The sequence below is a fragment of the Scatophagus argus genome, chromosome 10, assembly GCF_020382885.2.
Source record: "Scatophagus argus isolate fScaArg1 chromosome 10, fScaArg1.pri, whole genome shotgun sequence".
Lineage (NCBI taxonomy): Eukaryota > Metazoa > Chordata > Actinopteri > Scatophagidae > Scatophagus > Scatophagus argus.
The window spans coordinates 16,124,230-16,151,187 of NC_058502.1; the positions used below are offsets into that span (position 1 = coordinate 16,124,230).

The window sequence follows — 26,958 nt, forward strand, 5'->3', positions numbered from 1 at the left end:
CAAATGACCAACATCGCAACACAGTTAAGTTTTTACAGTAGGTTTTATTTTGAACATAGTTTCATATACAAACCAGTGACTGAGAAAATGGCTCATTCGAAGCTGTACTCTACATGTACAACATCTTGATTGTTTTTTTTTTTTGTTTTTTTTTTCCTTTGTTTACCCAGGATTACAGTTTACAGTAAACTGGAATTTGCAGGATATTTCTCTGACCTCAGTGTTGGATGATTAACTCATTATTTCAAACAGTCCTACAGTACTGCACTAATTTCCTGCTAAACACTGGACTACCGTAAATATCTGGACGTGATACATCACATTGTAGTCGAGGATGTCCACACAATTGGGGATAACTACATACAGTACAAGCCATTCAATTCAAACAAGAGCAAACTGGCCAAAATCAATTAATTAATCCTAAAATGGACATCTAGAACCAAGTTTGAATTATAATTATGTAACCAAGATGGTTTACTTTGGACACTTATGTTTGTAATATTACTTCTGAAGTGTACAATAACTTGAATCTAATGGACAGGCATTATATTTAATGGTCTGTATCACTCTACCAGCTTTGCCCTGAAATGCACAAAATTGATTCCCCAACCACACTTATCAAAAAGGAGCACTCAAACTCACTCTGCACATTAAATTTTAAGACTGAATATATATTTTGTTTATTATAAGCATTTGTAATTTTACATCCAATGTTAAAATTGACAACACTGTGACAACCAGCCCTGTTTCTCCGCTGTCACCCTCCCCCCTCCCCAAAACAAGGTTGTTAAAATAACAATTTTCAAGACCTTTTTAAAGCAAAGGCACATTTGTCAATATGTGTTTTAAAAAGGAAAATAAAGGCAGGCCGGCAAGCAGAGTCAGTCTGGGAAGCGGAGGAGAAGAAGAAGAAGTGTGAGGCTTCCACCGCAGCTCCAGCGAGCCTTCAGTACGCCACATTTCTGGAACAACACGACACAAAACCTGACTTGGAGTAAAGGGCCCGGACCTGGTATGTCTGAGAGGGAAGGTCGAGGGCCAGAGGGGTTTAGGATGAGCATGAAGTCACAGGGCCAGAAGACCGGCTTGAAACCTCATTGCTCCAACTCCACACTCTTTAACACTTGTCCTGAGCCTCCTAGCTACGGAGGTTAAGCTTTAGTCTGTCTGGGAGAGGGGGCGCTGTTGCCCGTCACACCCAGGCCTGCCTGGATGGTAGATGGGGGACTAGAGAGCAGTTCTCCTTTTGACTGTCCTCCCTGCCGACCCTTTCTATGGAGAGTCATGGCCCGTTTGAGGCTAGCGGCTACATAGTCTACCGGTCCGGCATGAAACCAGTGGGCTGAGAGAAGTGGGATGGGACCCATGCCTGAAGGTCCTTCCCCTCCCATGTCTCTATTGGTCCCCGATCATGGGAGGCTGAGTCAGAGAGCGGTGCTGCGGGGAGAGACGCAGCTCCGCGTCATACAAACACTTTGGCGAGAGCATCTGCCCCAGCACTGGCGATGTAGCATTTAGATGGATGAAATGCCACATCGTGGATGGACTCCTCAAACTTCTTTCTGTGAGCCGTGAACTCCTGGATGCAGGTTTTACTCTCCAGGTTCCACAGGCGGATGGAGCAGTCATGACCTGCAGAGGAAATGACAAGTTACAAGCAGTTGTTATGCGTTGTTGTGTTGTTGTGCTTTACAAAGCATGGTCCCTCTGCCAGGGCAGTAAAGGTAGTCACATATCTACCAAGAAACTCCACTGGCTCACTCACACTGCCAGATGGGGGCAAACTATCAATGAACTAACGTTAGACACAAGCAGACAGTGGTTAAATGGTACTTACTGCCTGACATGAGATAAAGTCCATTAGGGTCTACAGCTAAGCTTGTGACAGCATCCAAATGAGCCACCATGGAGTGAATTAGCTTCCCGCTGTTGTTGTCAAAGAACTTGATGTGTCGGTCCTCCTGTGCAGTGATGGTGATGGGGAGAGTCGGGTGGCTGAGGACCTTGTTGATCTGACAGGGGGTGCCTGGTTAAAAACAGACAAACACCATTAGACATCACAGTGGAAGAGCGTATTAAGACCAACAAAACAGATAGTCATTGTGAATGAAATCATTTGCAACATTTATCTGATCTGTGGAAATATTTTACTGTGTGTGTGTGAATGTTCACCTGAGTAAATTTGTCCCTGATGGACACACAAATACTTGTTGGGAAACAATTTTTTAACAGTGGGCAGATATACTAAGCATCTTTGTAAGCTGTGTGACGATATATCAGGCAATGATAGAAATACATCTTTTGTTTTTGCATTACGCTGTACCGTTCATTTCGTGGTATCACATTCTTTAGAGCAACATTTTTCATCAGTCAGACAACGTTTGACATTCTCCTGCATGGCATGGATGCAAGCAGGAAATTTGCACAAAGACAACACAAACAAACATGGTGCAGCATAAATGTGACACAGGATGAGTTAAGTCCGGACAGAGAGGGACTCCAACCAGCAGAGACACAACAAGGGGCTTGGAACCAAAAAGGGGCTACTTCCACCGCACAGACGTAACCTATAACGACCCTATGAACCAATAGGTCTCGCGACTGGAGCACTGTATCAGTGACATAACTGGCAGTTACAGGAATTTAGAAATCAAAACCCAACAGAAAATTAACATACAACAGAAAACACTGGGGATTGTGGGTGCTGCTGATAGCTTACTTTCCTACTACTGCCACTAGATTAGACTACTCAAGTGCCATATTTTCAGATTAACTTCACTTCCACCTGCCTTTTTTCAGTTCCTACCTGGCTCTAAATTGGACTCCAGACTGAGGACCAGTTGGCGGGTTTCCATATTGAAGAGGCCAATCTGCCCATTAGTGAAGGACGTGACCAGGTGGGCCGGTTCACTGCACACCAGGTCCACTGAGGAGGGAACTCCGAGCTCTTGTTCACCAAAAGATAAATACATTTACGTTACTAATTAAATAAAGTAAACATTTAGGTATAAAAAAGTCACGACACAAGCTTAAAGTCAGTACTTTTGTCTTCATTGAACACTGCCAGGGCGGGGGAGGTGGTGTTGGCATCCCACAGCCTTACGGTCCCGTCTGCAGAGCAGGACAGGATGCGCTGATGTGCGCTGCTGTAGACCAAACCCCAAACTGAGTCGGTGTGTCCACACAATGCTCCACGCAGCATTGATGGGTCTGCTCCAGAAATACACGAGACAGCAGAAGTTAGTCACTGTAATTTCATTGGAAAATTCTCAGATTCAAACAAAATGCATGACACCATTTACCATAGGAGTCGTACGGGTCGATGTTGGGATTCGGGGTGTTCCAGCACTGTATAGTCCCATCAACCCCTCCGCTGAAACACTGCTCCCCTGTACTGCTCATCACCACGCTCAGCACAGCCCCCCTGTGGTCCAAAAGACGACAAATTATCAAAATCTATTGTGGATTGAGTGAACACTAAAACGGGAAATTGGTTTTCATTTATGTGTTTTCACCTGTGGGCTCTGAAAGTGTAGATCGGTTCCACATCTAAAGAAGCACTCCTGTGGACAAGCAATGTGTTCATTAATGTAATGTACAAACCAAACAGCACAAACGACTTCATGTGTCAATGAGTAGGTTCAAAATTATTGTCAGTTAACTGTACAAAGCTGTCAGTTAGTGCAGAATTTGCTGCTACACCCGTGATTGATTAGTTACCATCTTATTCACAATACTGAACTCTAAAATTACTTCAGTCTCTAAAAATAATCATGTAAGATTACTACAGTGTGTGCGTGTGCTGCTGAGCTGTGATGTGACATAATGAGTCTCGCTGAGCAGAGTTTTGACAGCTCTTTGTCACATAGGGACTGTTTCCTGTAGCTGAGTCGTGTGAAGGTGTAACAACAAAGATAAGCCATCCACCTTATGGGGTGATAATCAACAACAGAGCTTTTCATTCTGATGATGCTCAGTGTGCTGCCTCAGGTGCAAAGTGACTGTTGTCTGAGCATCAGTGTCTCAGACAGAGCAGATAAAGGAGGAATGGACAGCTAATCAATGAAAGGCTCATTAGAAAATTTAAAGCTGCTCAATTTTCTCATTTTGGCTGAGAAAAGATGCACTTTTGGAGGTATTCAACTTGTGTGAAGATATTTGTACTTTTTTGCAGGAGCGGTCTTTTGCAGGTTCCACATCTTGAGCGTGTGGTCCTCTGAAGCAGTGATGAGGACAGGCTCCACAGGGTGAAAGGCCAGAGCTCGAATCCCATCAAAATGACTCCGCAGAGTAAATTTCGGGTTCCATGTTTTCCTCATGGCGTCCTTATTGTTGCCAATCTGAGGAGAAAACATCTAATCAGAAATCAACATCTAACTAAGAGAGTCAGAAGCTTCACTCGTACAGCCCCTCAAGCCACAACATCTGGATTGTTGTGTAAAGAGTAAATAAAAACAGAACAAAACCACTGTTGTAAAATAGAAGTTTTGGAAAGCGTTCCTGAGCCCATGTAGTAATCATGTTTCACAAAGTGCTGAACCTTGCCTCATTCTTGCATGTAAACAACTGAGCCTTTCAAGGATGCCCCTTTCATACCCAATCATGATAACCTGTTTACCCGTGGAACATTTTAGACGCATGATTTTTGAGTAATACACCACTTTCCCAGTCTTTCGTTGATCTTGTCCCAACTTGTTTGAAACATGCTGCTGGCATAGAATTCAGATTTATTTAGTGTCTCAACTATTTTGTCAGTAGCAGTATTTTAGCAGTTTAAAAAAAATTCAAAAGGTACTGAAATTTTGGGGTGCAGTCAGCTGCTGTGAAAAACACATTCCTGAGATTAAAGACAAAAACATCACTCAACTCAAATGTGTTTGTATAGCTTTACAGTTTGACATAACTGCTGTAACCAGGTGACCTCAGAAAAAACTTCCAGTACTACACTTTCAAAGCATCTTTGCTGACAGTTCACAAAAATAGCCATTTGAGACACAAATGATAAGCTTTCAGCACATCATGTGACTTTAACTAAAATTGCTATGAATTAGAGAAGGAAGATGGGATGGCTGTTTTTCTTAAGGCTCCAGTGATGACAGAAAAAAGTTTTCCCCAGAGAAAAGCCATTCTTTCTCTTCCTACTCACATCGTACGCCAGACTGTCAGCCTCGTTTGCCACAGTGAGTCCAGCAAGCTCTCCCAGGCCCAGCTCGCTCTCCATGGCCTCGTCTGTGCCCATAATGAACGCCTTCCCTGAGGTGGGAGGGAAAGTCAATGCCTCAACTGGGGAAAGAACAAATAATAAAAACAGAACCAGTTAGCCAAGGATGACGGGAGTTTTGGCCAGTCTAGGAGGTAACGCTTGGTTACAACAATCTACAGGAGCACCTTCATCTGTTCGGTTCGCATCGTGCTCGTTGAGTCGGACTGCGTTGGGCCGGGACTGGGGGGTGGATGGAGGCTGCATGTGGGACAAGTCTTCTGCATCCCTCAGGTTAGCCAGCATGTCCTGCAGCTTGGACCGGTTTGGTCCTGTTCACAAGTCAATTCAAAGGTGTTACCAGATGATGATGGAGAACAGAAAAACAACACGGGGAAAAAATATGAAAACAACAAATTATTATTATTATTTTTTAAATCAACAGTGAGTACAAGCTAAAAAAGAAAACGCAGAATGAATGTGGGAAAAGAGCAGCACTAGAAAGGAGGAAAATCAATGAATAAATGATAGTATGCAAAAGAAAATAAAAGAAAATCATCACCAGAGTCTTTATTAGTTGAATTTAAGAGTTCAAAAAGCTGCTGACACATGTTCAACTTCAAGTGTGGGGTGTGGAGAGAGAAGGTAATAATAAAACTGCTGGATTTTGTAAGGTTTAAGTCCAAATAAAGCCATTAAAGTGCCCAATCGTGGAGGTTTATTTTTTCAATTAAAAACATTTTAACAAATGTGGGGCCTTAAAATAAAACCTTTACCCTGGTGCAAGTAAGTACAATATACCAGGGGTACAACTGAAAGAAAAAAAACATCTGCAATGGAGAGAAATCCCTGACAGATCTCTTGCTGATCTTCTCCACACACACACACACACACACAAAAGTGATAATGTGCCAACACAGTGTGAAGAACGAAAATAGAAAACCAAGTGTAAAGAGTGATGATGAAAGAAGGAAGTGAGATGAACGGAGTTGATCTCATGATTCAATTAAAAAGAAATCAGCTTCAATGCAGAGCCTCATAAATGTGAAATCTAAGAGCTCTCAGCCACTGAATGAGGTTACATCTGAAATGGGCAGCTATTCTGAGAGCACAAGGATTCAGCTGAGTCACTTCACTGAGTGACTGTAAAAGCTTATAACTGCTATCAATTTACAACAGCAACAAAATGACTTATTAATATAGTATCAACATGACTGGCTGACAGGTGAAGATGAATAATTATGTTAGAATGACTGGAGAAGACACTGATGTAAGAAACAAACTGACAGTGGCGACTTGTGCTGACCCAGACTAAGATGTGTTATCCAATTAACTGACACATTAAATCTCCGATGTCTGGCAGGTTGGGCGAAAATATAATGTGAATATAAATTAAAATGTTTGAACAGGACAGAAACACATGCAACACGCATTACAGTTTCGTTTGGGTAGGAAAATGATGGTGACAGATTTTTTTTTCCACATTCAGTACATAAAGACAGAGGAGACGTTCGGTATGAAAATGACAGACAAAAGGACACAGAAATGTCAGGTAGAAGGCATAATAAGGTGCTGCTAAAGAGGGAGATGAGGAAAAACAGCAAAGATGTTTTGCTTTTGATTTGAGGCTCTTTCGGCTGAACTCAGGACAGTCAGGCTCTACAGAGAGAGGAGAAGGAGGGAGGCAGTAACGCCTGACATCACTTACTCTTCACCCCCTTTTTCCCCTTGCGCTCCTGTTTGTACTGCTCCTTGAGTTTGGTTATCAGGCCCGGGTCCACGTCCCAGGCCTCAGAAATGGGACCTTGCTCGTCCTTCTCTACACAGGGGGAACAAAACCAGACCGAGAGGCTGTTGAGGAACTGCCCTGGTCGAGGCCCGAGAGGCCTGGCAGGGTGGGTAAGGTGCAGAGATTTCTCTCAGACTCATACTCTGCTGGAGGCTTGAGAGACCTCCAGGAAAGTGGGAGCTATATGGGATCTGAGAGGATCACCTTTCCTTCAAGCAGGCTACCACCTTAGTGAAATGACACTCACTATAATTGGGAGCAGCATTCATAACAATCTTGTTTAATCCATTAAGCATTTCTATTGGAAGAAGAGAGAGTACTGGGAGGAAAGTTAATGCCATGTGGAGAATTCTTTCATTTGAACAAATGGATTTTGTGCCATGACAAATATAGTCATAAGATCCTCACTGTGAGATCTTTGTGATAAATTGTTGCACAAGTCAAAGCCACGTTCAAATACAAACAACTCAGCATGACATCAAGTCCGTTTTTTTTCCTCCTGGCTTTAGTCTAAGGACCTGTGAGACTCAAAGGGAATCAGGTTGATTTGACGGCGAACGGGAGTGGAAGAGACAGTGTGGTCACAGGTTGGCTATGGGAACACACAGTGGAAGAGATCACAAACTATGGGTTAAACAGAGACACTGCAAACATCATGATTTATGAGTACAGCATGAGATATGAATGACAACTACTCCGAGGACAGTCAGCAAACTATTAGAAGATTATAGCATAAAATACAGAGACATTTTCAGTGCCTCGGAAACTTGTAGAGATATGTAGATAAAATTTAACAAGCTCATCACTGTGAAAATCAACATTTTGATGCCGTAGGTACTACAACTGTATCTGCAATGTCTAAATTGTACTTTTCATCCACTTCCAACTCCATTTTGTTCTCGATTGATCCATTACTGACTCACCCCAGTCTGTGCCGTCCCCTCTGGACTCTGGCGAGGTGTCCATCTCGTCAGGGCTGGACAGGAAGTCGAAGCCCTTCAGTGCCTCCTCTGTGTCAGGGTCGTCACTGGTGTCCATACTGGCAGGTGACAATGACGTTGAGGGCTTCTTCCTCAGGATCTTTGGAAAAAATACTGACGTCATTAGTAATAGTACACAGACGACTTCTACTTAACTTAATGGGGAAGGCAGACTGTTTTCTTACCGTCCTGGATTCCACAGTCCTGTCCCTCCCCTCGCTATCCTCTTCCTCATCTTCATCGCTGAACTCAGCTGCTGCATTCTCAATGAACTTGAACGCCTCGAGTACAGCACTAGTTTCAGAGAGCTCGGCTTTCCTGCTGAGCAGCAATGATGCATTAACACACAGTCACACTAACAATGTGTAAGTGGTATTAGAGTGCTAACATTTCCAGTTGTGTGTAAGTTTTCTCTTCCATCATCACATCAGCATACTTCTCATCAGCAACAGTTAAAAAACAAAACAGCATAACACACATGTAGCAGATGTCGGTGTGTGTTGTCCTTTAACAATACTTTACAATGGAATTCTGTCCTGCCCCAAACAAAAGAAATTTAAATTCCACAGTGTGACTTTTGAAAATTGATAGTATTCAGTCTTAAGAGTTAATAGGACCCATCCCGCACAGTATTAGACGCAATTAACTTGTTCAATATTGTCATCGCTCAGTCTAATGATAGCTTTGGCAAAGAATACTCACCCTCTGGTGCCCATGCCCTTTGCTGATGTGTCAGTACCATTGACCAAAGGCTCAGTACTGCTCCGTTCACCAGTCCTCCCGCCGCCATCGCCGGCTAGTCCTAGCAGCGCTCGAACCCGCTGGGACTTGACATCCAAGATGGTGTCTGTGTAGCCCACTTCTTGCAGGTACCTGGAACAAAGTAAATGAACTTAAACCTGGTTGCATTTGGTCTATCCCAATTATGTAGTAGTAAAAGTGTAACTTATTGCAAAAGGGATACAAACATATGCATAATTGAGTCTTTTGCGCTGTACAGGACAATTAATTGAAGTCTTCTTCTCAAATATATGCGACAGTAAGTTAATCTACTAAAATATGGTCAGAGCTGAAGAAGAGCTGAGTATTTGTTACTGTCAAAACTGACAGGTTCTCTGGCAGTTGTCGAACTGACAGTATCAGTGCTCCAAGGCAAGACGAGCTGCTCATCAAATATTACGCCTACAGTAGCCTGCAGGTTTGAAGAATAAGCTTGAGCAGTTTGAGCAGGCGACTGACTGAAGGGGTGTCTTGGCACATTGTTGATCTGTCCCTTAACACTGCGTCAGGAATAAATTGGCTGCCACATCCACCAACATGCTGGGGCAGATGATGTGTGAGGCTGTCTGATGGATGTCTGGGATAAAGGCCGGAGCCCAGTTTATTCACCTAGACTGACCGGAGAGCAGAATGATATGATAACCAAACTCTCATGAGCCAGCTGGGTACACCAAAGAAGACAAAGGCATTACACAGAGCAGGTAATGACTGCTGCAGCCCATGTGAGGGAGCTCTTCCCCACAGTTTTTTTTCCTAGGGCCGTAGCACTTTTTATTCCAGAAAAGCTGTTATTTATTTACAAATGTGACAATACTATTGCAGAGAAATGCAACTAAGGGCCAGTCAATATGCTGTTACTTAGAGATATATACATACATACACACACGTATAAACTGTACTTACTTAGTGTGGTATTTAAAAGAAGACAGGATTAAAGCACATGCACTTACTGTCTGAGGAGCTGCCGTCCTTGTTTCCAGGACAGCTGATTGTTGAGTGATCCAGAAGACTCGTTCTCGTTGGCCTCATCTGGAGGAGAAGAGAAGGACACAAATTAGGTCTCTGCAAACAGCGCGGCCTCCGACATTATTTCCACTCCGTAAACACGACCAGAACATTCCTGTATCACAGCATCCTGGCAACCACACACATCACACATCAGTGAGTCAACAGTGCTTTACAGTTCAATAGACAAAGGTATTGCTTCTCTTTAAACTGTGCCAGTCAAACAACACCACATTTTACATTTTCATGGTTGGATCCGGACCACAGTTAGTAATTGTCAACACGTGCAACTTTAATAACTAGCCTCACTCCAAGTATCTCACATCCCAGTAGGTAATTACTGCCTTATTAAACTGTAGACAGTACTAGGAGTAGAGGGAGAGAAGATATTTAAAACTCATTAGCGAGGTCTTATTCTTGATGCTAAAACAAGACATTTGGTATTTAATGACGCGTTCTGACACCTTCAAAATGGCTCTGCTCCAAACATGTCCCATGATTTATTAGAAAGAGCAACAACATGTGTCTGTGCCTGCAGCATTGAGAACAAAACAGACTCTTTATGGCTGTCTACAGCTCAGACAAAACAAACAATGATGAGATTCAAAGCTCACTTTGATATTCAACAACGTCAGCACGCTGCCAGTGCATCAGCTGGGAATTTTGTGTGGAGCAGAGAGATGTGTTATTAAGATTTAGATGGGATGAGAGTGTTTGTATGCGCGTGTATGTATGTGTGCACACGCTGAGGTGTTGATTTGGCGGGGCAGACGGACGAGGGTGCCTCAAAAAGTGGGTCAGGCCTAATTCAGGCGGGTGCGGAGCAGGCAGGTGTGCCACCATACAAGCAACACCTCCCACTCCTCGTCTCCCCCGTTCCATCCCCTCCATGAAACACCTCTCCCCCTTCACATACCCTCAATCATCAACACTTCAAGGGCTCGGGTGCTTTGAACGGCCTTCATGAATAGAGATGAGGAGAGAGGAGAGAAAATGTCGCAATCTGACTTAATGATGGCAGAGGACTTGAACATGAGAGTCCAATTAAACTACAATAATATGACGAGACACAGACTGTGCAATGGTACAGGAGAGGTACCACCGTAAAATAAGGCAAAGCGATGGAAAGGTGCAACATTTCATATAAAGAAGTTTCATTTGGTATTTATCCATGCAGAGAGTTTGGCTTTTACTTTCCTTATCTGATGAAGATAATTTAAGTCAAAACATCATTGGGTTGCTAAAACAATTTTACTACAACATTCTTTTTATTGGCAGTTCTTTTTTGAGCTTTTTGATCGAACCACACAATGTTCATCAGCAGGAGGAGCTGTCATTTAATTGTAGATGCTCACATTTCCAATATTTCTAAGCACTTAAGAAACAGAATTTGTGTTTGTAGTGCTCACAGCATTAGAAGTGTACATTCTTGGCGGCAAATAATTATTCTCCTCATTACAGATTAATTATGTGGACTGTAAATTGGCAGAAAGCAGTAAAAAATGGCTTACAGTCCAAGGGGATGTCCTTAAATTGGTGCTTAAATTCTAAAACTCCAAAGAAATTCAGCTTACTATAACATATTGCACAATTTTCACAACTGAAACTAGGTGATGTCTGGCATTTAATGATTCATTCTCAGTTGATTGGCTAATAAGTTAGTTGACTAGCACCAATTTCAGGCCTAATTACATTAAAAAAAACAACAACAAAAAAACAAAAAACAATAATATCTCTTTATAGAAAACATGTTCTTTCTTATTACTTTAGGAAACAGTCCCTTTAAAAACTGCTTTAAAAAGCTCTATTGATTAAATAGAGCGATAGGAGCACTGTGTCCAGAAACATCTCAAATGCTATCTTTAAATGCTTTGAATAGCACAAATTAAATTAACCTACATTCTGTTTGTGAGGAGAAACAAATATCCAAGCCAGATATCCCAAAATGTGGGTAAAATAAAACCATAACCACCTGCATGGCAGGAAAGCCGTACTATTTTAAACCAGTTGTGCCACATTTGTTATTCACTGTTTTGTTTTTTATTATCAATACTTGTTAAGTGCATCCGCAACAACAATGGCACTCTTCCACAATGGCACTCTTCCAGCATTCGGGAGAAGACACTGAGAAGAAAGCTAGTGAGGCAAACAAGATTCAACATGAATGCAGCCTTCACATGTGCACCAGTCCTGTCACTTGAGGTATGTGAACTCCACAATCGTAGTGATTTAGTATGAAGAGTTGGAGTTGGCTGTTTGAGCCACTGTGGTCTTACCAGAGTCGTAGCTTGGAGGCTTCATGTCACCTTGATTTAACTCTGTCCCATATTTTAACTTGTGGTACTTTGCTCTGGAAGTAAAGGAGAAAAATGGAGGCAGACAAATAAGAAAACAGGGCGATCAAAAAGGTCTGAGACAGAGCTATTTAAAACACTCATTATGCATGGCATCTGCATAGGCTTTGAAAGTCATCCCAACAGCAACTTGCTCCGCTTCTCTTAAACATGTTGATTTGTTAGACATATTCACTTGCATGTATGGCTGTAGGGTAGAACAGTAGAAATCAATGTCACAACATTAAAACAAATAGATTTTAGATAGCAATATGCATCATGATATACAAAACAGGCCTGCAACAACTATTATCATTATTGATTATTCACCTTAGTTATTTCCCTGGTCCTAAGATGATGTGCTCAAATAGGTTGTTTTGTCCGATATACAGATGAGATATGGATCTTACTATCATCTACTACTACATATTCACATTTGAGCACATGGAATCAATAAATCTTTTGCCCAAAGCAAAGAAACCAAGAAACAAAAAGATTAAAGGGCTGACAAATTAGTCCCAGCAAGTGTTTCAGCTGCAATTGCAAATGCATGCAAAATGACATATAATTTGGAAGAAAAATGTGTAAAACAGTAATACTATATATATATATATATATATATATATATATATATATATATATATATATATATATATATGTGAGATGCAGTTTGTTCCAGTCACTGCACTTACATCCATCAACACAACAACATCCATCACAGAGGTAGGGAGTCAATACTAGGAGAGCCCTCACACCTCTTCACAAAGCCCCAAACCAAACTACCAGCTTCATCCTAAGGAAGCAACCCCCATCCAAGTCAAATTCTTCTGAAATTGGGTGCATCCTACATTCAGAAAGCCATTTCTGATATTGCTTTCAGATACCCTTGGAGACATGACCTGTTGCTTAGCAACCAGGGAAAGTGGTAGTAATCCTGGGCTAAGTGTTGCTCCTAAGGCACAGTCTGTGGTGACCTCACTGGAGAAAAGTAGATAAATATACATGACAAATAGCCAAAGGATGATTCCATGTGTAACAAATGAATGATAATGCTGCTCACAGAGTATGGGGACAAAAAATGATGCTCACAGAGCATGGGGAGGATATCTAACCTCTGAACTAACTGGAGGAATGACAATTAACCTATTCTGACACCTGTCCAACTCACTTGGGTTGAGGTTCTCACTAGTGTAGACAGTCTGCAAGCAAGCTACTTTTGGTACTCATGCTAGTTTTCATTTTTCTATTTATAACCTTTACTTGTGTAGGGACAGGGAAGACTTTGCCTCATCTCAGTCATGCTTTCCTTTGCATTCATAGGATTCCACACATTCCCAACTTAAAGTTGCCCAACACAACCAGTGTCTTCTACCGTCAACCACAAAGCAGTTAAAAACTTCCTCTGTGATTATTGCTGAGGGAGGAGACCGTGACTGGATTGCCTGGCCACGCAGTCAAATAACAACAGAATGGGAGTGGTCAAAATGTGAGCTCCACCTAATAATTTGATTAGAAGCATAAGTCTGTTTTAATACAAATTAAGTCTGACAGGGCAAGAAACATAAGTTGTCAGATGGTCAGACAGGTTTTGAATTAGAAACCACTTCATTTAGGTGTAAAACTGACAGGGAACACAGTTAAAATGTCTATTATAATTACCCATTACCCAAGATAACTGTGTACAAACAAACCTATGGTAAGTATGGTGATTCAAAGTTGGACAAAGATGTCATTCTGTAGTCTGTGATGGATGAATCGAATGGGCAGTCCAGGTAATATTTTTGCATTTTATTTTTTGACTGTTTTTTAACTGTTTCTATTTCTTGCCCTTTTTTCAACACCTATGTGTTGCTATCCCTGGGAATAATTGCTAAAATTTAGACCTAACATGTAAAGAGAAATATCATTTTACTGAGCTGATCCTGACATATGCTGGCAGAAACAATCGTTATAAATGTTTTACATGTATTTAAAATAATGTATTAATTTTTCAGAGGACTACAACTCAGAATCTGTTTGAATAACATACTTGATGGCTTAAAGTCAACAGAGAAGTACCAAAGTCACAAATTTATCTGTTCCAGGGAGCGGCCATACATAAAGAAGGAAGGAAAATGCATAGTGTTGCTAACTCAGGCATCTTGCGTGACAGTGATGAACTCTTCTGGTTTACAGGAGAAAGACCTCTGCAACAATTAAGGTCAACTTAAGTGGAAAGAATTCCTCTTTCCTCTTTTCCAGGCCTGTCCTGTCCTAGCGAGGATGATGCAGAGTCATGGGCATCAGACAGCAAACGAAGCCTTCATGACAACACATGTTCTTGTCCAGAGACACCACACCAGCTGGACTCGAGGAAGGGAATCTCTCTGGCTCTCTCAGTCCATTACTGCTTCTGCTGGTACCAGCTGAGACAACAAACTGATGCGCGTAGCATATAAACAAGAGGGAGCTTGAAATTATTTCAAAAAATGCAAGCAACCCTTTATCAATTATACAGAATGCTACTCTGTGCTGGCTCTGTGCTGGTGCAGCAGACGTTGATTTGTTGACCAGCGAGAATCCACCATGTTCCCCTTTTCTGTATTTCTCAGAGGCAGGAATTTATTTTTAGGAGTGTACAAAACATGGAAACACTGCAGTTGTTGCAGACTAGCTGAGGTATTTTCGTGTGTTGTGGGTGGGCTGCTGAAGCAGCAGTGGGAGGTATAGCACTCACCTCTCTTGCTTCAGTGCATACTCCAGCATTTTGATCCTCCTCACAAGGTCTTTCTTCAAGTTCTCCTGGCCTTTCCTCTCCCCCTGCAGAAAGGCAATTTGGGCCTAAACACAAAAATAGGACTGTCAGGGGACATTTTAGAGATTTACAGTAGTTGCTTTTATAAATAGAGTCAATGTTTCCAGTGTGTTGGCATTTTAGATATGAGCTAGCAAGCAACAAAGACATGACTTCAAAGCCAACTTTCATGAGACAACATCTGAGAACAACTACTTCAGTCAAGACTGAAATAGGATGATGTCAAATCAATGCGTGGCATGATGGGAAATAAAAAGCCAATCTGTACTACGCTATTTTAGTCTAACCTACCAACTCCCCCACACAACCCCCTCCTCTAAAATCCCTTCCCTCTGCACACCACTGTCTCTCTTCAGTAACAGGCAGCAGCTGTCGACACACTGAGTCTGAGTCAGCATTACATTATATGACATTGGTGGGCACCCCACACACACACATGCATGGGCCTGTGCACAAGCTTACTGAGAGAGGTAGAGGCTAGTTCAAAGGGAGGCAGTCCATGAGCTGCAGCGGATAAATCAAACAGAGCATAGTTGTATGTATCTTACAGCAGGATCAGACATTGTATGATTGTAACCATCACAATATATATAAAAATAAGAAATAAAAACACACCCTACTGTTATAATCACTGTCAAGGGCATTTAAGCTAGGTTAGGTTATAACAAGCTGTTACTATCTCTGGTAAATGCCACAATTCACTTCAGATTCCTGGTGTCACAATTTGATTCAGAATCTATTCTAGATTGAAAATGATTTCTGATTCAATATAGAGAAAGGGAAGCACTATATTTTGGCTCTTAAGTCAGTGCACTGTGTGCCAAACCATTGACTCACTTTTTAAGTTACAAATTAACTTAACAGACTGTGAACTAATCTTGATGAACGACTACCAAGGCAGAGAAAGGTGTGTCACAGTGTGCAGTAATTTTAGCAATGTTTTCTTTTTTTTTCTTTTTTTTAAGGTTCTTCATTTAAATTAACTGCATTAACCTGGAAGCATCATCTTCCTGTATGAAAACAATGAAATTAGAGTCAAAATGACTGACCAAGATTAGACCAAGAAGTGTTTTGTTTAAAAAGAAATTAGCTTGTACATTCTGGAGCAAGAGTTAGTTACTGCCTTTTGGCTTCGTAAACCAGTATTGCTAAAAATGTCTGTGGTTAACCATGGTTGATACTAAAGAAAAATCACCTAAAAATGAATTAGTTAATTAGTTATTACAGTTGCACAAGTTGCACAATAAAGTTCTCTTATTGTGTACCGCATGCTTATGAAATTGCCTTCCATCAGATATAGTTATATAGCAGAGAAAGAAACCAAACACAACATAAGCTGTCCAGTCATTAGGGGTTTACATTAAGATGAATAACTACCAAAAGACCCCAGCGGCTGGTAATCTCTCTACAGGCTGTGTTTCTGTTTACAGAAAGGAGGGTAAGCACGTGCTTACCAGAACATACAAGCTAATTTCTTTTTAAACAAAACACTTCTTGGTCTAATCTTGGTCAGTCATTTTGACTCTAATTTCATTGTACGTTGTTTCCTTTACAGCACTTCATCAAATTTTTTTAAAAAAAGTACACTCTCCATCACAGTTTTGAATATCACCAGAGTGACATAAGAGGGGCATTTAAGTGCCACTCTAAAGGTAAGAGAAGATGACAGAATAATTGTAATAAATTGTAGTAATATTTTAAATCTCATTAACATAATGAGATTAAACATAAATGTCAAATAGAATCTGGAACAGAGTAAAACATTAGCAAAGAAGAGTGGCAGCAAGATGGTAGGCCTATTGCAAACAAGGATGAAGAAAAGCACCGCAAGGCAAAGTGCTTCTATCTAACTTCACAAAAGCAAATACCAGCTTTGTCTTGGGAATGATTCAAATTCCTAACATCTTAAAACAAATGAATATTGACTTGATTCCCTGCATTTCACTCTACATGCAGAGGATGGTGCGACTTTGAGTGGGCTGGATCACAATTTCACAGGGAGAGAAAGTAGCGCTGCTGCTGCCTGCAACAATGAGTCATGACAGCACTTCAATCTGCCTCGTATGAATAACAGCATTTCTTATCATCCACAGTTCTCAGCAGAGGAACTCCTAACAACATGCCTTCTATGGCTCCAGTACCCTTAGGATTTAGAGTACTGGTTCTCAGTTTGACAGTGTAAACAGCACTGAGTTTAGCTGGAAACAGTCGCACGCAAGATGCTAGTCATGCCAGTAACTGATGTTCTTAAAAGACAGGTCAGCAAAGCATGTACATCACTCTACCCATTACATCTATGCAGTTTCAGATTCCTTATTCTGTTTTATGTGCATCTAGCCTTGGCTGGATCTATGCTAATGCATTCTGGATTGACAAAAATGTCAACATTTAGCATGCATCAGACTTTTCACATCCTTGAGCCAGTGTCACTGAGCATTAGGAACGAAAAGAAAAAGTTCACAAAAAGGTTTATGGTGTATTTACATAAGCTCAGTGACAGTAATGAGTAGCAGGGAAGACAACAACTGGAGAACATTTTTTTTGTACCTGCTAATGAAAATTACTTGTTCTACTAAATGCATTGAAAATGTTTTCAAATATGACAACTTGTCTACATTCAATAAAGCAGAGATCACTGTGTGCTGTCTTTGGAGGATGGGAGAGGAGGCACATAAAGGGGTACAAATAAGGCATTAGGAAAATACTGCATATGGAAAATTATTGCTGTTTGAATTTGGCCAGACTGTGTGACTCCCAAAATAACTTATTCTGGCTAAAGTCCAATCCCATCCAAATATCAGTGAGGACCACTGGCTCGTGGCATGGAAGCTGTATCGCATGCAATTGGGTTGCAGAACCTGCACTTATTAGACTAATTGTGGGGCTATTATCCATTAAATGTCTCTTGATGTCCAGTGTGAGGAAGATGCCCAGCAGAAAGGCAAAAAAGCATAAATTCCCAATAAAATGTGCTGTGTTTTCAACAGAAAAAAGTTCTCACTTATTTAAAAATTACAGCTAAAGCATGGCCACAAAAGGATAGCTTGACAGGTTTGGACACACTCAATGTGTTACCTTGCGTGTCCAAAAGGGATTGCACACTGACTCATTTTTCACCGCGGATGAAACTGTACATCTGCAAGCGAACATTCACTTCCTTATCCAAATGAAGTGCTGGCCTGGGGACCCCTGGCGTCCTGCAGTGCCAGAGATAGAGAAGAGTGCAGCTCTGTGAATCTCTGGCTCGCCATCTCTCCTCCATCAAACATTAACCTTGGGAGGAATGCAATGAGTCAACTCAGGCCATAAAGAGACACAGGAAGCATTTAATTCCAGGCCTCACACTGCCTGCATTATTGGCCTGCTGGATAAGGGTTCCTCAGTCTGTGCGAGTAAGAGACATGTAGCATGGGGCATCCATCTAGAGCACAGGGCTTTTCAGAGACAGGAAAAGGAGGCAGAATAGATAGTCGAATAGCGAGAGTGGAGAATAAACACCAGCCACTGGCTAAATTCTGACAGGCTAAGTTAAGAGAGTTGGCTACAAGGCCTTCTTCTTTCGCATACAGTTCCACTATAGTTTTGGTGTCTCTCTTCTGCTCCTGATTAAACTAGTAGGACAAGGATAAATCGACTAACAACCAGTCCAAGTCCAAGTCCAAGCTGAGACACATGTGAAGACAGAAACACATAAAACTATACAAACAAACCATATTCAAAAGATACAGTTTAGCTCTTTTCAATTATGGAAATAACTGAACATTTGTCAGCACCATTTAGGAGGACATCAGTTAACGTATTTGAATTTGACTGTTGCACTGCTAGTTTTTGACACTGACAAAGTTAACACAGATTTTTTTTTTGTTGTCCACACATTGTTGGCAGTGAATTACACCAACAAGAGAAGTGAGAGGAAAAGGATTCCACCATTTTAGATCTTCTTCAACATGATTTTCAGTCAATAACTGTAGGATGACTAAAAGCTGTATTCTCTTCAACCTTGAACGTTGTGAATTCCAGACATGTTTTCTCCCAGACTTGTTCTGCATCATCGCCAAAGACATCTACAACACAATGAAGCCATTTAATCTAGACAGAGTTAACATTGTGAAAAATCCAGTGCATCTGAGCAGTTAGACTGAGCTCACTCCATTTGTGAAAGAAAGTCAGCGGATACTCATACAACCTCAGGGCTTACTCACAAACAAAATGGTCACACACACAGGCCCTCCAGCCGCGGTAAGAGCTGAAGAAGGCAAAGGGGCTGGTGTAAATCCCACAATTACAATGCAAACAACCTTTCGTTCAGTGATCACTGGGTTTACCCTCACTATTACCGCAAACCAATGAACACCCTGATGGTCGACCTGATGACTAGCCAAGTACATTCCACACATGCCATTACACTAGTAGCAAGAAGAAAGCAAAACAGCTCAAGCAGGGCAGAGGTGCTGGAGACTACTGTAATGTGACGACAGCAGTGCGTTTTCTGTGTATTCATAGAAAACGTCAACACAGATCAACATAACCCTTTCAGGACTCAATTTTATTTGTTTTTAATAGACTTGTCTCACTTATTCATCACTGAAGAAAAGAATGAAATAAAGGTAATTAAGGCTTCCTCAAGAGACTCATGCTTCTTTGTTAGATGCGTGTGTGTGTTCTCCAAGCTCGGGTCCTCTACCACGGGCCTGGAAGTTTGAGTGTATCTCAGCTGCTCCTAGGACTGCACTCCTCTGGACAGAGACCACCAATGCTGTACCCGGAATCTGCAGGAGCCACTCTTCCAGTCTTGGGGTCACAGCCCCCAGAGCCCCGATTACCACTGGCACCACTGTTGCTTTTACTCGCCACATCTTTTCTAGCTCCTCTTTCAGCCCTTGATATGTTTCGAGTGTCTGGTGTTCCTTCTTCTTGATGTTGCCGTCACTTGGGATTGCTACATCACAGTCTTCTTCTGTTGTTTGTCCAACATCACACTGTTCAGCTGGTTAGCCATCACCATTTCGTCAGTCTGGATCTGGTGGTCCCAAAGGATCTTAGCTTGGTCATTCTCAACCACCCTAGGAGGCGTCTTCCATTCTGACCTTGGGACCTCCCGCCCATACTCAGCACAGACGTACGTGCATACTATGCCGGCCACTTGGTTATGGTGTTCCATGTATGTTTCTCCTGCCTGCATCTAACACCCTGCTGTTATGTGCTGGATTGTCTCAGTAGCAAATAATTTGTAGATAGCAAAGCTTTTACAGAATTCACTAAGTTTAATTATCACCAATAGGTAAGAGTGAGGATTAGGCCTAGAAAAAAATCATTATTATAACACATCTTCTTCAGTACTTCCCAGCAGTGCATAACTTCTGTGATTTCTAAAATATGTTAGTAATTAATTTAATGCAAACTGGACCAGAGAGCACTAACCAATGAAAAATGACACATTTACCTAGGTTCATTTAAGTCTGCTAAAACTGACAACACAGTAGCGACAACACTTCTGAATTTCCACAAAAAAAGAGCCTCCTGCAGGACAAATGGTATGAAGGTATGTGCAGCCTGTAATAGAAAAGAGATAACACTCAAGGTCTTCTCAGGCCTTTTTTGAGGAATATGAATTCAATGCTTTCAAAGACATTTCACGACCTGCAGATACATTGTACACTGAAATAAAGCAGTCCCAGTGTTCTGACATCCACATATACACTAGAGAGACATCAAACAGTATAAACGGTAGGACACCATTTCTAATAGCAGACAAATTTATACCGTCTCACATTTTTAAACATCATTCCACCCACCATTGTTTGAGACTATGATGACTGATGGCTGACATCAAGGTTGAATTATCCTTTTATCCACCTAAAGGAACTTCACTAACAACTAGCTCACGATTCACATTCAGCTGTCTCTCACCTGCTTCTTACAAGTCTTTGCACTACTCCTGGTTTTTTTTTCCATGACCATATTCTGTCTCAGAGAGCAGAACTGTAAGAAGGCTGTATGACTGCATGTACAGATATTCCTCAAGCATCAGACTGACTGTCAGGGGTGGGTATCAAACAAACTGCTTAACTTAATCTGTTGGTTCATTCTGTATTACATTGTGAAATACTGAAGAGCTACGATCATGGCTGGAGCTACCTCCTGATAATGCAGACAAACTCCATATCGATCCACCCTGCTCAAGTCCACCAGCAGAGTCAAGATTACTCTGAGGGTAATGGTGACAGTAAGCTCCTCAAACTGGGATTTAATACAGATTTCTAATCAATTAACAGGAATGAGCAAAGCTGGCCTTTCACCTTTTGTACAATACCCACAAAACAACAGTAAATCCTCACATTGACTGCTCAGTCATAAAAACATCTTATCTCATAACCTTAATTTTCACAGAGACACAGATTTGTTGATTTCAAATAATCAAGAGTTTCCACTTCAGCCTCATTTTACACTTTGCCATCACAGAGTTCACATCAAGTTGACACTGCAGTGCTACCTAACAGGGTTGAGGGGGGACAAAGGCAGCATGCTGGGTATCCCATCCCATGTTACTGCATTAATATTACATAAGGCTCATGGCGCACATGCACACACTCACATACCTGTATGTGGGCTAAAAGCTACAGTAAATTTTAAAACATCAGCATTTTCTCTGACAAATAGGTCACATGGCAGTAAGGTGTGGTCCTGGCAGAACTAAGTTGAAAACAATTTCTACAACAGCTTTACGCACTAAAGAGTAAAACTGCACTGCAAAGCCAAGATTATACGTAATGGGAAACAGTAATTTAACAAAAGACTCCGATGTACTTGTTTGACTACACTTCTGGCAAAATGCAATCATCTGTGTAGTTACTAGTCAGAATCAGAAATGTCTCAGGTGAACTAGAGACACTTCTGCTTCTTTGTAAAAATTGCACGATGCTAAAGCGAAGAAAAATGTATAAATAAAAAGCAAATAAAGCTACACTGCTATATTCAGAAAACAAAACAATACAATTTACTCATATGCATACATGGTTCACACTAAGTATGAGCCATATCATTCCAGCCATTCACTCTAAAGCAGCGAAACAATGACATGCCATCAAAACTGGGAAAACGACAGTATCATCATTTTTCACCCTTACTCTGGTGAGTATGCCAATTTACAACTCTGACAGACTGATGACCTCAGATTTACTGTGAAACTGGGCACAACCAGGCAGCTGTCCCACACACCCACACAGACAGATGAAGGCTGTAAGTGTGAATGGAGGAAGGAGAAGGGAATTAGCAGGCCGACAAGGCAGCTTTACAGCATGGGGAAAGGCTCTGGTGTGAGTCCAACAGGGACAGTAGAGCAAAGCTCAGAGGACCAGGCTTTAGTTAATAAACAATGGTCCCTTCAGGCTCTCTCACAGGAAAAACACAAACCCTTTAAAACTGCTCACCATTATCTGTGCTGTGAATATTTAATTCACACTGAAAAGACTGTCTTTGCAGTGCTTTTGGTGAACTCAACATGTTTTAAACATATGACTGAGGATGGACTGGTTTCTTTGTGGTCTACGCTCTGGTTACGGGAGGTGAGCACTTGTGTAGTATTAACATCTATGTGTGCTAGTATTTTCTAATATATGTATAGCCTAAAGTTTCTGAAAGCAACAACAATGACAAAGAAATACATATATTCTTGGAAAGAAGGCATGTTGTTAGTACTTTCCCACTCTGAGGCGCACACGAAGAGGGCAAACAAAAATAACTGCAGCTTGGGGGTGGACGTAGTTTCGCCTGAGGAATGACGGTGACACCCATTTGTGAATGCCAAAGTATATGCAAGTGTATGTTTGTTCATGGTTCAGTCCTTCTTATTGCTGCACCACTGAGCTAAATAAGCCTCAGACTTTGACATCAGTAAAAATAAACATAAAATTGTAGCGATAAGTCAACTAACTAAACCACGCTAATTCTCAGATTCCTGTGGTCTTCTCCGACACTGAGATAGGTAACCGAATATCATGAGCCTCATAATAATCTTGCTCATGTTAAAAGCTTTTCCTTCACAAATACGAGAGACACTTTTATCCAGAGATAATAAATGGATCCGCATTTCAGTCTGCACCCACACAGAGCCACCTTACACCCTGAGTCACCTTCAACCTTCTCCTGGTGTCAAATTATGGCTGCCGACAGATACTTCTGGCAAGAAGATACCCTATGGAGCAGGGATTTCCCCATAACTGGAGGGCTGATGAAGCACACTGGAGCACTGCCTTGCCTGTTCAGGGCATAACTCGACTCACCCTCAGTCATCAGGCCTGGAAAAACCTGCGCTGATCAGTATGGCAGTATAAATAATCAAATCTCAATTTCAATATGTCAAACAGTTCACTCTTATGTATTAAATCATAAACAAGATATGTCAGGGAAAAACTAATTTTACTCTTTGATTACATTTTGACTTGAAATTATTTGGATAGAAGATAACACACACACACAATACCATTCCAGTGATAACTGACACATGATTACACTGACTCATCATCATGCCCAACTAAACAATGCTTTAAAGTCAACGGCAGCATGCTGTGGATACAGTGCTAATTAAAAATAAGTACACTTCACTGGTGTGTGCCACTAATCTAACTTGAAAAACAAGATGGGCAAACCCACCATCCCATTTTAGTGTCAAAACAAACGATTGGCCAAATAATTGATCAGGCGTTCAATGGAAAATTAATCAAAACCTGTTTTCACCAATTAATTAATGCCTGAACAATTGGTCGATTAATTAAATCAAAACTAATCAACAAGTATTTTCACATTTTATTTTCAAGTAATCATTTATTTATTTTTAAACTTGTTTTCTTTGTTGTATTTCATTTTGGTAATTAGAAACAACAAGATAATTGGAGATGTCTCCTTGGAAATTGTGATGGTCACAACTCACTTTAAACTCTAAATCAATTAATCATCACTTTTACCAAGATAACATAAGACTGACTATAACTATAATATATCACAAGCTAAGCAAATGAACTTGATGGAGTCAATCTATTGATTATCTATGGCCACTCAGCTAGAATCTAATTATGAATGACAGCGGCCTGTGCACATGGCACAGCAGCAGGACAAGTCGGCCATGTACAGTACAGTTTCTGTGCCGCTACAGAAGGGGAGTGGCTTTGAGCATGACCTAACAGGCTGGCTGGACAACATTCCTACAAGCCCTTGGGTTTCCTCCCAGACAGCGACCTAAGACACAGCTTCAACTGTCTTCCTTCCAGTGACGATACAACCGATTAGAAAAAAAAAATCCTGGGAGGTGAGTATTCACTGAGTTGTGTAATCGATTTATGTATTTTTAAGATTACATGTCAGGTTTGATTCTGAGATTAAAACACAGGTAGAATGACAAGATGATGAACATTACGAGCAGTATATTTTGCATGCGAATGAGTATTCAGACTTTGTACAGTATCTTCCACTAAGGCTCTCTGTAGTGGTGGCAGTGGTATAGTAGTGGCTATAGCTGCAATATCATTTCATTATTTGTACAAGTCTATTTACATATACTTAAATGTCTTTATATGTTTTTCTTCCTCCATGTGCAACCTTCTCTGCAGGTTCGTCCTCTATACTCTTCCAATACCTTCTATGAATAAAAGTGCTGTGTATGTTTGAAAAATGTACACATCCCTCAAGGACGCAACAAGGTTACCAGAATCATCATTATTGCCACAATATAGTGCAGCACTGGGACAGAAAGAAAAAAAAAAGAGACTAAATGGTCACAGCTAACAAAACAAAAATTTCACTCTTGAAGCATCTATTCAAACAGGTACTGTGCTACAGTGGTTTGAGTACAATTATGAGTAAGCCATTTGTTTCAAATAATCTATGGCAGGTCAAATTATGTTCAAAACATCAACCTGCTATACATCTGGGGTTAGATGCTTGAAAAACAAGAACTCAAATTGAGCGCGCACCTTTTTGCCGCCACAAACAAACCAGCCAGTAAGTCATTTAGTAACCTCACTGTGCTTTGCCGCAGTCGCTGCTGCTTTGCTGATAAGCTTGCTTCATGCCAGCAGACAGGAAGCTTAATACACGGGCCAAATAAGCCAAAACCCTACTACACTGAGCAGTGTATGTCACTGATCTAAAAACAACGCAGTGTGTCTCCCTTTCGCCCCCTTGTTTGATGAGTTCTGTCTGTAAACGGAGCTGCCGAGCGTCTTTAAATGTCAGGGTTGGCTCTTATCTGAGATTCAAAAACTAATATTGTGCAAATGATGGAAAGGAAAAAACATTTTGTTCCAAACATTGATCACAGCGATCCATGTCAAACAGTAATAAGTTATAACAATGCCTATTCAAATCGTGAAGAAAAATGGTCTGGTACATAGTAGTCAAAGTAATTTTCTATAAAGAACTGATCACATAGGCTGCTGAAAGTAGCTTCTATAACAAACAAATATCAATTAATGCCACAATCACATCAGTGAAAGGGCTTAAAATATATAAACATTACTACTGCAAACCAAAAAAGTCAAAGGGGTTAATTTGTTCATCTGCAAAAATACAGTAAAATGTCTGATGAAGCTTTGTACTCTCACAAAATACAGTCAAACGTGGAAAAAGAATAACATCTGATACAAAATTCAACTTAACGGAGGGAAAGTTAAAAGTCCAGTTGGACTAGAACATTTTCGAAAGATTTCCGAGTGAACTTGGGTATTTAAGAGATTAACTTGGAGTGTAAACTAAACATTAAGCGTCTCAGTTCGTGTCAGGTATCCCTGAAGAAAATTCTGGTTCACAGCAAGAAAATCTACTGTCGTGTGTCTTACAAATTGCTAAATATTTAGGTTGTTCAACCATCAGTTATGGGCCAGGTATACTATTAAAAGAGTGGACCGATCAATTAGACCAACTGAAACCACTGTGAACTTTTCCCAAGTCAGACACGATAGTTTTTTTTAATTTTCTCTTAGGAGTGGCAGTGACATGGCAGCTAGCTTATGATAAGATTCATAAACAAGACAGACGGACTCCACAGTTTCTTGTGTGTTATGTGCTGTCTGTCAGCACTGACAGCTCTCAAGAGATTTAAACACACAAGTGCTACTACTACCTTTCCTGCAATCATTTTTTATGGGTTTAGATGTATAATGCAATAATACAATTCGCTATAAGTTGCCAGGTAGCCACTGTTTCCACACGTTTTTATGCTACACATTAATTACGTTGCTAGTAAATGTAGTTAGTCGGTTAACTAGACCTAATTTTATGTAGGCCTACTTGAGGCCAAGTCTTACAACTCCTACAGGCAGCAAGAAAGTGTAATGGTTTAAAACAGAGTAAAGACGTCGCAAACAGTCGTCGTGCAGTCGGGTCAGGGGGGCGCTGCAGCTACTTTAGCTCCTGGGCTAAGCTAGCATGCTAGCCTGATAGCAAGAACAATCAGACACAGAAACTCGACACGGGCAAGCTGGAAGAAGCAACACTTTGCTCCGGTACTGCTACTAATACGTGGTCGTATATACATTAACTGTGGTGGTTTTCACCTGTAATTCGGCTCGCTCCACCTCCCATTGTGCTCTCTCTACTTCGAAACGGGCCCATTCGTGCTGCAGGAAGTGCAAGATCCCCGGGATACTGTATTGCGCCCTAGCCGCCTCCCCAGCGTCGCCATCAGGCAGCGGTCCTTTCCCAACGCCGGGCAAAACAGAGTTGTTATTGTTGTTGAAGAACACGCCGGGCCCTGCCTGTTCGTCCATGGCCGGGCTCGGTGGAAAGCTCTGCCCGTTGTATCGCTGATTCGAGGTACTAGATACCTACGGAAGGGCAAAAACCTAGCGCTCTGTTTCCTCGGCTCGGAGGAATGAACTCACTTTCTGACAGCTAGCTGTCATTGAATGACGTCGGTAACAACGGCCACGCCCACAGCATGTTGACTGGGGGCGCTCGATTTGCTCACCCAGACTCCCCGGAGGACCGGACTCGCCTTGTTTATTTTACCCATCTTACCAGGGAAGTAAGATCAGTTGCACACTCTGTCACAGATCCCGAATCAGTATTCATTCCTTAAACTG

At 41.3% G+C, this 26,958-nt stretch overlaps 1 protein-coding gene across 2 annotated transcripts; it reads right to left on the minus strand.

Moving 5' to 3' along the window:
- Positions 1-114: 114 nt before the first annotated feature.
- Positions 115-26,793, minus strand: LOC124065837 (striatin-like). 2 transcript variants are annotated; one of them, XM_046401652.1, is made up of 17 exons: positions 26,431-26,793; positions 14,804-14,907; positions 12,031-12,104; positions 9,700-9,778; positions 8,672-8,842; positions 8,155-8,287; positions 7,913-8,069; positions 6,909-7,019; positions 5,389-5,532; positions 5,147-5,283; positions 4,165-4,340; positions 3,516-3,563; positions 3,303-3,424; positions 3,043-3,210; positions 2,807-2,947; positions 1,838-2,026; positions 115-1,632 (listed from the first exon to the last, which is right to left on the minus strand). In XM_046401652.1, exons 1-17 carry the CDS (start codon positions 26,641-26,643, stop codon positions 1,463-1,465), a joined length of 2,337 nt encoding a protein of 778 aa, XP_046257608.1. In that variant the 5' UTR covers positions 26,644-26,793; the 3' UTR covers positions 115-1,462. The 2 variants fall into 2 exon arrangements, with proteins under 2 accessions (XP_046257608.1, XP_046257607.1); XM_046401651.1 differs by having other exon boundaries at positions 8,155-8,290.
- Between the last annotated feature and the right edge of the window lie 165 nt (positions 26,794-26,958).